Source organism: Lissotriton vulgaris, chromosome 6 (genome assembly GCF_964263255.1).
Source record: "Lissotriton vulgaris chromosome 6, aLisVul1.2, whole genome shotgun sequence".
NCBI classification, from domain to species: domain Eukaryota; kingdom Metazoa; phylum Chordata; class Amphibia; order Caudata; family Salamandridae; genus Lissotriton; species Lissotriton vulgaris.
The window spans coordinates 1,781,272,509-1,781,285,288 of NC_141694.1; the positions used below are offsets into that span (position 1 = coordinate 1,781,272,509).

A 12,780-nucleotide genomic window follows, 5' to 3' on the forward strand; every position below is an offset into this window, starting at 1 on the left:
TCGCTTATTGTCTATGTTTTAGAGTCAAAATGTATTTGTATCATCACATAAAAAATAATGCCTTCCCTTTTTTCCTTTTTTTTTGTTAATTCTGCAGTTTTGTGTTTCTGTTTCCTCATCTACCCCATAATCCAATATCATGGTTAATGTGGTCGCGTGGAATGTTCGTGGTCTAGGTCATCCTGTCAAACGTCAAAAGGTATTGTCTCGTTTAGCTAAATTTAATGCCTAAGTTGCTTTCTTACAGGAAACCCATTGCAATGATGCAGAGTCTCTTAAACTTAAACACCAATGGGCTAGTCAAATTGTTTTTTCACCTTCTATTGACCGTCATGGAGGTGTTGCTATATTATTTCATAAATCTATTAATGCTCAAATATTGTCATCAGAATGTGATCTATATGGTCGTTGGGTGTTGGTTGATGCTAACATTAACAAAGTGCAAATTTAATTTTTTAATATTTATGGTCCTGTTAAACCTGATTTGGAATTTTGGCAAATTATAAAAAAGAAACTTTTATCAATGTCCAATTCGAATATTGTGCTTGGTGGTGACTTTAATAATTGGCTGGACCCCTTTGCAGACAGGAAATCCAAGTGTACATTTTAACCTGACAAAACCCACAAATCTTCCCAATCTGCCATTTCATCTAGTCCTTTATTTGACTCTTGGAGAACTTGTAATGCTGATGCCTCAGAATTTACCTTTTTTTCTCCTGTACATCATACAAAGTCTCGTATTGATTACATTTTAATTTCCAAATCTTTATTACCTTGTCTTCACTCACCAGAAATTGGTTCTATTTTTATTTCTGATCATGCTTCTGTCTCTACATTTATTGATTTATCCATCACCACTTGCAAACAAGGTCGCTGGCGATTTAACAATCATCTTTTATCAGATCGCACCTTTATCTCAGAAGCGACCGCTTTCATCAATATATTTTTTGATATTAACAAATCTTTGGATACTTCTACTCACAACAATTGGGATGCTTTTAAGGCATCATTAAGAGCCTTCACTATTGCTTACTCATCAAAGAAAAAGAAGCTATTAAATGGCAAATATAAAGACACCCTAACATTAATTAAAACCCTAGAACACAAATATTTCTCATCCAAATCCCCCTCAGCATTACAAGAACTAAATAAGGCTAAATCCACCCTGAATAAAATCGCTACTGTAGATGCCTGTAATATACTCCTTGAGGTTAAATATAAATTTCTTGGAGATACAACCTACTAATAGCATGCTATAAAAATGTGATACTATCGGAAAAAGCTACTTACTTCTCAAAGGAAATTAAGGAGGCAGAAAACTCCTCCAAAGAACTTTTTCGAGTGGTGACCAAACTGTCTATGCCCCAGGTTAGAGAAAGGAGCAACCACTTGCAGGCTTTTTGCAACTATCTAGCCCAGCATTTTCAAAATAAAGTCGAGCAAATTTTCACCACCTTTGATAATAGGGCGCACTCAAATTTAGATAAACATAATACATCAAAGCTATTATGTCCTAATGACCCAATTTTTGCGGAATTTAGAGAAGTAACAGTAGCTGAGATAACGACTCTTATCTCCAAAATAAGATCAGGTTCCCTTTATGATCCGCTTCCACCCTTGATATTTAAAAAAGCCCCGGAGGTACATGGGTTGAGGTTAACTTCCATTTTTAACTCTATGTTTACAGAAGGTACTTTCTCTTTGATTTGGAAGAGAGCCTCAATTCTGCCTTTTTTTAAAAAAAGCTAATCTTGATGCTCTGGATCCAGGAAATTATAGACCCATCTCGCGTCTCCCACTGCCAGCTAAACTGGTAGAAAAGGTTATGAATAACCAACTGACCATGTACCTACTAGAGCATGACTTATTGGATGAGGTGCAGTTTGGGTACAGATCAGAGCATAGCACCGAAACGGCACTTATTAAGGCCACCAACGAGATTAGAACAGTCATGGACACAGGGGGTGCTGCCGCCCTGGTGTTGCTTGACTTGTCGGTGGCCTTCGAGACGGTTGAACATAAAACCCTGTTAAAAACCTTGAAGGCGCTGGGCATCTCCAGAAAGGCCTTGACATTGTTATCTTCTTTTCTTTAGGGTAGGATACAATCGGTGGCCCAGGGGAAATTGACCTCTTCATCGTTCACACTTCCCTGCGGAGTTCTTCAGGACTCTTCCTTAAGTCCTACTCTTTTCAATATTTATGTTCTGGAACTAGCATCTCTTATTAGATATTTTGGGATGGCACAGACATCATACGCAGATGATACCCAAATTGTGGTTACCATCACTAAAAACTCTTCACCACCAGTAAACAGGTTTAGGGACTGCATGACAGCAGTTAGCTCTTGAATGAGCTCCCACTGTCTTAAATTAAACTCCGGGAAAACGGAGGTGATTTTATTTGGTAAATTCTCCCTGTCATGGTGACAAATCTGGTGGCCAAATGATCTAGGGTCAGCACCTACCCCGGTTCCCAGAGTGAAAAACCTGGGTGTGGTTATAGATCAGAAACTTGACTTTGAAGCTCAAGTCAAAACTGTGTCATCTTCCAGCTTTTTTATCCTTAAAGCCATAAAAAAAAATTCTTCCACTGATTCCCTCAGAAATCAGGATTACGGTGGTTACATCTCTAATCCCTTTGGGATTAGATTACTGTAACGGGCTATATCTTAGCATACCTACTAAACAACTTCAAAGGCTCCAAGTGATCCAAAATGTGGCCGCCAGACTTGGGGATTCCTAAATTCCAGTCTGTGGGTATTCATCTCCAAAGATGGCATTGGCTGCCAATAATAAAACAGATCAAGTTCAAAACCCTCTGCATTACATACAAGGCACTTCAAGGGGCTGGCCCTCAGTTCCTAAGACGTTCACTGCACTGGTACTCCCTAAACAGATGCTTGAGATCACAAGGAGCAAAGGTGATACTTTCCCAGAGAGTCCCACTGGGGTGGCAGAAGCTTTATGGTGGGAGCTACCATGCTTTGAACTCCCTCCCGTTTAGCATCAGAAGTCTCCCCTCTCTGGCACTATTCAGGAAAGCTATTAAAACCTGGCTATTCACTGATTAATCCCTTATGCCTGCTTTCCCGGTTTGCTAGCGCCAAGACACCTTTGCGTAAGCGTGCGCTGTATAAATTTATAACATAACATAACATTGAGGTTTTGGCTCCCACTGAAAGGTTTGTGGTTATTTTGGTTGACTACACTTCTAAATGGTTATCGGAATGCTGTATGAGTTCTGTTGTCAGCAAAAACATTATTGAATTTTTGAAGGACATTTTCGTCTCTGAAGGAATACCTAATGTTCTGGTTTCTGCTAATGGTGTGCAATTTACTTCCCAGTAGATGAGTGATTTCCTGAAAGATCTATCCATCAACCACCATCGCACAGCTCTCTACTCGCCAAAGGCTAATGGTTTAGTGGAGAGCATGAACGGACTTGTGAGAGTTTGTGCCTAGACTACTGTTGAGACTGGTTTTCCTCTCAAGGGAGTTCTTAGAGAGAAGATCTGGGCACACAGGAACACACCCAACAATATCACTGGTTGCTCTCCCTTTATGAAACGTAGGGGAAGGGTTGCTGGTTCAAAACATAATCCTGTATGGTTAAGTGTTTTGGACAGAAACAAGACTGTAGATGATTCGAGAGTTAGGAAATATAATGATGATTACAAACAGAGGTTTGATGCTAAAATGGGTGTGCGCAAATGCGACTAGAAGGTGGGTGACCTTGTTTTTGCAAAAAAGGCTGTGTGGTCTCCCAAAGGTGAATCCAAGTTTTTTGGTTCAAAACGCATTATCCAAGTTATGAAAAATGTTGTTATGCTCTTTGATGGTGATATTTGGAGTATGTCCTGTCTTTCTTAAGGTGGGATTGAGGATGGTGGCAATGGGGGTTCTGGTTTTCAAACCCAGGTCAGACAATCTTGTAATGGGCATGGTGTGGATTTTAGGGCTCATATCAGTCAACCTCATTGTATTTCCAGACCTTGCCATGGTTTTCGTTCTCATTTTTCTGGATGTCCTGACAGATCCAGAAGACCACCTTCACATCTGCAAGATTATGTTCTTCATTAGATATTTTGCCTTATGCTTTGTTGTTCTTTTTATCTCTTTTTCTTTCGATCCTTAACATATGCTCTTATCCTGTTGGCAATCTGCTCTCATATCTTCTTTACTTCTGTTCTTTCTCTCTTCTTCCTTTTTGTTATTATAATGGGAAGATGTGTTGTAACTTGCACTTTAAATGTATTGTTCTCTTTTAGGAATGCTACCATGTCACCATCGGAAAGTGTTGACCTCACTAGTGGAGCGTCGGCTGTAGCGTCCGGTGGTTCAACTTTGTTTATCTGGTCGGTGTTTATTAAACCTATCCTGAAGTTTCACAATGTGACTATCATTTTATTATAATGGAATTTATCAAATGTGATAAATTAGTGACCCTGTTCTATACAACTTGTAATGAAGGCCTTAGAAGCAAATTAGTCATACATTTCCAAGAAAACAACTGTTTACTCAAGAGCTCTGTGAGAAATGTGGTCTTACTCCTGGAATCTACACATTGGAAAAGCTTGTCTCTAAAATCCCGCCAGATATTAACTAGTTTGGGGACAATGAAAATATAGGGTTAAGCGAATGAGAGTCATTGGTCTCCTATTTCAAGCAAGAAAAGACATCAGGCCCACAAAGTAATCTGTAAAATTACATTAGCAAGAATTTACGAAGCACAACATACCAGTCTATGCCCCGGCTGTCTGAGAACCGTCAACATTGAGTCAACTCAACCTATAAGAAACAGCGGCCGCGAAGGAAATATCTCTACAATCAAGGCCTGGCCCTTGAGGATGGACACCTTGTAGCCTAGGAAACCTATTGGGCTGCTCAACTATAGGGAAACATCTTTAAAATGCAACATCACTCCATGGGAACATGTTTAGCAATATGATTTTCTTCTTTTCCACTTATCTACAGCCCCACTCTAAAACATTAAGACAGTAATTTCGCAAAGTACAAATCTGTCCGTTTGTAACAAAACTGGTGTTCATGTAAATTGCACTGATAACCAATACTTCCGGGTCAAGGTCGCGCTATATTAAACTCCGGGGAAAAAAGCACATAGAAACAGCTACTCTGGCGTGCTAAAATGTTAAATGCAATAAAATAGGAATATGATGTATGATGTCATCATTTTGGACTTACTGCTAATTGTCCTTTCTTTTGCCGAACTGTGTTCGTAAATGCATTTTGCAGCAACCTTTTTTGCAGTCGCTGCGGCTTCCTTGCTCCACTCCTGCAGTGAAAGATAGAACAATTTCTTGTCATTTTTCTGTAAAAGAAAGTAGGATATTTTTATAAAATAAATAGGATAAAAGGTGGATATGTCCTTCCACTTCATATGTTGGGCAGTCTGAGTATTGAAGTTAAACGCCACATATTTTAGAAACGATTAGTAGGTAAAGGATTATTTGGAAATCCCAAATCCAGATTACAGTGGTACTGATGGATTTTGAAAGCTAGTTCTATGTAACCAAAGCAGAAATCAGAAGAAAGAACATAAGAATACAGATATGGCGCAAAGATCTTTATTCTGGTACAATTTTATTTAATAGCAGTGTACATTTTTAAGTCTGACTACTGACAGACCTCATGTCTACCATCATATAACACACCACACAACTAAAGTGACCAGATTCCCAAAGCCGAGATCTGGGACTGATCAGAGACTCAGAAAAGGACTAAAATTTGACTGCCAAAATAAAATCCTCATGAAAGAAGAAATTATATTTTGGATTATGTTATAACAATGCAGAGTAAGACTAGCATTGCATACGTGTATTTAAAAACGTTTACTTCAATGTTAAATTATGAACTATTCAAATCGGTCAACATTACATTTTGTAACCAGCATATCTGGTACAAATGTGTGCACTTCCTCAGTAATTGGAGAATACTGACTGATAGAGTAAAAAGTGTCCGTCAATCTTGACATCACTAATGTACATTTTAAACGTAAAATAATCTTCATAACTTCAAGTTGGACCCTACTTTTAGTCCCTCACAAAATAGCAAGTTTGATTCTGTGACCATCTAAAATATTTTGCAGCACACAAAGGAGTAGATGTTGTTGTTTGTTTTGATTGGTGACTGACATAAGAGCAGATATTGATTTGAGAAACAATGCTATCGAAAGTAGAAACTAGTATGTTTTCGCAAAATTCAGAACCCTGGTTCCAACCTGACATAAATTGTCAAATAAGAATTCCCTTTTTGACTATACAACTCATTCATACAAGAGTAAAAAAGGAAAGATTAGTTAAAAAGACAATGTATTAAATCACAGATATGATTAAAAGATGCTAATCTTCTCTTGACATCAGACACAGTAAAATATAAGACAAAATTCTTCACATTAAAAACTCAATGCAGTACATCAGTGGGAAACAAAAAAGCCAAATGAATTGATGAATCCAATTAGCATAATAAATGCCATAGTAACACATATCATATTATACTCTGATATCCGATTTCATATTTGCACCAGAGTTGTTGTCACAAAAACTTAGAGCACTTCAACTCAAACAAAAAGGGCATCGGCGCGTTTCGGTGGGCACAACATTTGGAAGCCAACACCTTCTTCAGGGTACAATAGTAGAATCCCACACAATATTTAAAATATCTCATATGGAGATAACGTAAACTTCCTATGAGTCCATATATACGTATTGATGCCGCAAAGGCGGCTATCTTACTTTCTGTCGAGTGTGGCCCTAACTCAACGTTTCTTCAAAGGCCACTCTAACTTCAGTCTAGCGACAGTCACAAGAAATCTTCATATATTCTTTTATATAGCGCAGAAACTTTCAGGCGCTTTATGGTCTGCTTTCTGTGATATTGGGCTACGTTGTAATCCCTCTGTCACAGCCGACACCGTTTTTAAAATTCTAAATGCGGGCTCTACAATCCAGCGCACGTCCGGGGTGTTTCATCCAACCTGACATAAGCAAGCATGCAAACGAGAGCAAGACACATAGCATAACATTAAGCTACATTCCCTATATGCAAATACCATTCAATCAATCAATACCTCTTTAATTGGCTATTAGAGGCCATAAAAGTACATTAAATAAAATATGTGTACCTAAAATTAAGTTCAATACATGAATATTTAAATCAGACCAATAATACATGTACATTTCTAATTAGATACGATAGAGTCCAGCTAAAGTCTTTAATAAGATGGGTAAGTTAAAACATAACATTAGGACTAAAACAAGAAGATACGGTATCAAAACATATAAAAATAGAGCATGTAAAGTGCAAATGTGACTGCAGACAAAGGATCGATGATGACGAAAACTGTCTGTAAAACATACCCCAAAAGAGTCAAATAGGAGCTTTCTAATCCTTAAACAGCTTCTTCCTGTGTCTTAGGGCTCCTGGAAAAAAGCTTGCAACTCCGAAGCAAACCATGGAGGAATACAGAATTTGTAAATAGATCAAGAGAGGCCTAGCTAATTCAAAATTACAATTCCTTACCAGCAGAAGAATATTTTTTTTCCCGTAAAATACTATAAAAGTCACAGAAAAAAAGTAAAATGTAAGCTGTCTTGCTCTAAAAATTATATCAGGGACAGGGCTTTAAAAAAACAGACTTTGAAAATAATCTGGGAACAGCTAAAAACCAGTCAATAAAATTAAATCCAAATCGGTCAGCAGAAAATGGTGGTGAGCGTTATTAATAACCAGTAAGGCTGGCATTATGGACTTGAGCTCAATATTATATATGGTCTCACAGTGGGCTTGATGAGTTCTGTACCTTCCCTTTTCCCCATACGCCTGGCTAGGAACATTTTTTTGACATCCTTCAAGTCACTATGGTGAAATACCATTAATTCTATACAAAACGACAGATTAAGGTATCATTCCGGCTACCTTCCAATTACAGTAAAGGAAGACTATTTGCCTGTTATGAAAATACCAAAAACTGATGCTCTAGAAAGCTAGTAATCTAGAGAGGAACCACATATCTACCTTCAAGTAGAAAATAACACTAGGGATGCTAATTTAATCATTTCTTTAGGGTATGAGTACATTGTTTACATTTGTGCTGTAAATGTAAGCAGTGTACAAAGAACAAATGCATTGTGCAATAGTGTACACTAAGCAGTGCTTAATTTGTAAAAGAATAAGTGATGGGGCTTAAAGTTTTGCTGATAAGCCCACAGCCGCACTATTGTATGTTGGCGTGCCTGGTATCAAGGCTGCTTAGTCTTGATTCCACTTCATGCCTCTTTAGTCCACCACAAAACACTCCACGCCTCTTTATCTAACTCTCAAAGATTCCTGATTTTACCGTTTGTCACATTTGTTGCCATCTTTTTCTTCCTTCATCTTTCCCCCGGTTTGTTTTTCTCTATTCTTTGCTCTTGGTCAAAGTATGATGAAGGAAAATAAGTACAGGTCCCCACAAATGAGTGCTGGTGGGTGTCACCTGCAACCAGCAGCTCAAACCCAGCACTGACTACTAGTCTATCTGCTTCATTAAATGATGTGTTTATAATACACCTGTGAAGGCATTTAAACCTGGATTGGCATACTTTAAAGAAAAGACGCAGGAAGTGTTTACTGATAATTAGCGGTTCTCAGCATGAATTAGCTCTCCCTCATAAGGAGAAGGTGATTAGGGTTGAATAAATTGCAGCCTGGACATAGATTTCCATGATTCTGTAATGGTTTAAGTAGTAGGTTTCATACCAGCAAGCACAATTAAAATTCAAACTATGAAGCGACCCGCAAGATATGATAGGAAGACTACTTTAATACACAGAATAAAATATATGTAACACGATGAAAAAAATTATCAACTTGCCAATTCTTACAACAGAGACATATGTGAGTTGAACAAAGCAGTGTGTGACTGTCCAGGTGGACTGAGACGTGTGCAAGTTAGTCTGGTGCAGTGTTCCTAATAGATAGCAAACAACCCTGGAATATTCTATCCTAGGATCCCTCCAGTTATGGGGTGACCCTAGTATAACACAAGGTCGATCATGAGATTCTGCAAGATGGCCATATGGAGTGATCCCATCTACAGATGTTCTGATGTCATAGACACACCTAGATCCGAAGCAAGAATGAAAAAGTCGGGGGGAGGAGCCAAGATGGCGACCGGAGCAGACGCTTGAGCTCCCGGCTCCGTCGGCCCTTGGCTCCGCATCAACATCCTGCTTGCTATCCTCCTCGTTCCTGGAGGCGAAATGTGCGCGACGACGAGCTGACCACGCCGGTACTTTCCCGAGGTCCCAGCCTGCCCGGATGCCGGAGTTGTCCGTGATGGTGCTCCCCGCCCTGGATACTCGCTTCATTGCCGCTCTTCGCCGGCCCCTGGAGGCTCCGCAGTGACCGGACCCACTAGCGCCACTCCAGGCCGTGCGGTCCTGACCGCACTCCACACAGAAGACTGCCGCCAGCTGTGCCTGGGATGTGATGGCTGAACAACCGCTGCACCCTGCGCCTGAAATGTGAGGGCTGTGAGGTAAGCCCCGGAGGAACGGGTCTCCTGCCCCGATCTGTGGAGCGCGCTGTGGAAGCTCAGTGATCCGGCTCGCCGTAGGCTGCCGGCCCCTTTTTCTGCCACTTAACCGGCTGCACGGTGAACTTGAGGGACGGGTGGCGACTCTCAGCGTTCCTTGTGGCGGCGCAGACCTGAGGGGCGCTTGTTTCCTGCTACGACCTCCCCCCCCGGCCATTATACCGTCCTGCGGTAAGCATGACCTCATCTGCCTGCCCGCGGCTGGGGGGAGATAGCCCGGTCCTGCCCGCTGACTGCTTCGTCCCCTCCCTACATCAGGCACCAGCTTCGCAGTGCCGTCCCGGATTGTTGTTAATGCGGGGATGCAGCCTCCATTATCATGTGGCTCTGTTCTGGCCGCCCTACGGGACTTTCACTTGCAAATGCGTGACGGTCTCCAGGCGCTGAGTGAGCGGTTCGACTCCATAATATCTGCTGCGGGTCGTTAGCGCAACGTTTGTTACCAGCAAGGTGTGGGTCTGCCTTTGCCTTCATGCGGGGATACAATGACTACATGTGACCGTGCTACATTGGTGCCTGCAACTGACTTTCCCGACGCCCATGATCGGTTACTCTCCTACTCTGTTCCTGATACTTTGTTTCCCCATCCATCGGAGCCTGTCTCATTGTTGCCTGCTTCACCGCGTCCGCAGATGTATCCGGCTGCGCTGCTCCTTGCACCCTCAAGGGCTCATTTACTGTGGCCTTCGTCTTCTTTCCTGCGGAACTGCTGTGCTTTAGATGCCCTGTTGGGTCTATGTGCAGTGGACAAAGGGACCTCTACAGATGGTCGGCGGCCATTTTATGCTCCTGACTCACTTTCTTCTTCTGAGCGGCCATATTGTTTTTGTATGCACGGGATGCGGGGCCATCATATAGGAGCTGGCTTTGTCTTACACCCGCGATCAGGCCAGGGTTAGGCTGATTCATAACGCTATGGTTTCACGGGTGGGCTGGACTGGGATTGGAACTGCTATGTATATGCTGTGTGCACACGTCGCGGAATGTTTTCTTCCATCCATGATACTGTTGCAATTTATTATAGCACTGCTGCTTTCGGCGCAGTGGGTTTTCAGTGTGTGGAAGCTGTAGATGGCCGAGGGTCCCGGGCGCTCTGATGTTACGTAGACTCCTCCCCACCTTATTCTTTTTGGGAGTTTAGATTAGAATAGTTTATTCTTTTCTCACCCCCTATATCAAAGGTGTTAACGTTTTTCTATTTTTCTCTTCATTCTTCTCTTGCTCTCTTTCTTGTCTACATTTCGGGTTTTAAAGGGCGACAGGCACTATGCTGGGGGTGGGGGGGTAGGCCGTAGCCTCCGCATTGGTGTAGGGTGGGGGGGTAATTTACTATTTCTTATTAGTTCTATGGGCCTTTATTTCTTTTTATGTTTTCTGTGCTTTACTTTGGTTCGATTCTGGGTCCGGGTTTGGGGCTGGCTGAGTGGGGGCGGCACTGAAGGGGTGCGTAATTGCTGATGTGAATATCCTGCTGTTGATTTGCACCGCCTCACTGCCTGGGATTTTAATTTCCACTGTTGTTTTCAGAAATGCTGCCGCTCTCCCGTGTTGTGAAGAAATTGTGCGGACTCGAATCTCCTTGGTTCTTATTCTTCACTGCCTTTTTCTCTGATAAAATTATATAAAAAACTTTAAAATTAACCTTCATTTCTCCTTTCCCCTGGTGTCATGGGTCTCTCCAGTGTAACATTCATAAACTGTTGCTATTTCGTCCGTTGATGCTAGGGGGCCGTAATGTTTGTATCAGTGCTTAAAAGTATCGTGGCCGGCCTGATGGTTGTAGGCCCGTATTTGTTCTTTTTTACATGCACGAATAAAGGTTTTCAAAAATTTAAAAAAAAAATAAAAAAAGAATGAAAAAGTCAGATGGCAACACAAATGGGTTACTGTTACAACCACCAATGCTGTGAGTGTGCGTGGACCAATAAACAGTCCCCTACCTTTGCCTGTATTTGGTGATGTACCATATGACCCCATTTATAGGTAGGGCCAGAGTGGTAATGGTTCGAGAGAGGGAGTGTCTTACTCTAATAAATTATAACGGTGGACAGGGCATTCGCAGAATGATCCATCAACCTGGTAGTGATCTACACAACACCAATCTTTATGCTTCTACAGCCAGGGGGATACTGTTGTGATACCACTGTTACAATGAGACGAGTCTCATCAGGGACTTGTGTGATCAAAAGAAGGACATGGAAGCATAGCCTTGGTTTCACCTTTGTAGATGCTCTCATTGAAGGCTGCTAAAGACCAGTATGGTTTCTTACCTCTCAGAGTGCATTTATGTATTGGACAATATACACTATTCTGAAATGTCGGAAGGGGTGTTCTGTTGTTGATAGGAATGGATCCCAAATTGTTTTCTCTTTGAGGGTGTTTAACACACACCCATATGAGCACCCCATCAAATGAGCTTGCCAACCAGTAAACTGTAGTCTCTTCTTGTGTGGGTGGAAAGACAGAGGTCCTGGACTGTTGATTTAAAAGGTAAGGAATAATAATCTTTATATTCTTTGTGAACAGGGACACCAGAGAACACCTCATAGGGGATACAGCACACCACTTTCCTGCCACTTAGGTTTCAGAGCCATCTAGTGTTGTTTTCTGCATTCACACTTTAGTAAAGTGTAAATTGTAATAACGGAATAGTTGTGGCTCCTAAGGGACGCCATAGAACTGTGACATAAGCATTAGAGCATAGTGAATTCAATAAAGATTTAGAATGTTGAGTTTTGGGTTACACGCAAAAGAAAAGAGAGGTATTATGTTAAGTTTAATGTGTGGCATGGTAATTGGCGAACACCCAGGGAGGGGAGCACACTACAACTGGTGACAAGATAAGGGATAAGTAACTCAAAGATTGACAGTGCTATCCTTGAAAGTTTGCCGAGGTCCAGCAAACTGCTTGTGTGTGCCATATGTTCCTCCACTGAAGTGAAGAATCGACGTTTGGCATATGTGAAGTCGATGTGCAGACCCAGTTCCATGTAAAGCATTTGAAGGTAATTAAAGCTTCACTGGGAACTCTACACATCGGAGGCTGAGAACTTATTGGCAAGGCCGCAAAGAAAGGTACTGTACTACTATACAATTTAAAGCCATACATCTTATGGGGTGATAGCACTGCCAAAAGAAGCACTACAAGGCAGGGATCAACCAGATGTCAGATGTCACAAGGAGA

The 12,780-nt window shown here is 41.4% G+C and overlaps 1 protein-coding gene across 2 annotated transcripts in view; it reads right to left on the minus strand.

Moving 5' to 3' along the window:
• The window catches only part of LOC147709474 (serotriflin-like), a 356,117-nt gene that overhangs the window by 169,516 nt on the left and 173,821 nt on the right, over window positions 1–12,780 (minus strand). For both annotated transcript variants that reach the window (XM_086925498.1, XM_086925497.1), the window contains exon 4: window positions 5,204–5,294. In XM_086925498.1, the coding sequence (XP_086781624.1) occupies window positions 5,204–5,294 (91 nt within the window). The remainder of the gene's footprint in view (window positions 1–5,203; window positions 5,295–12,780) is intronic.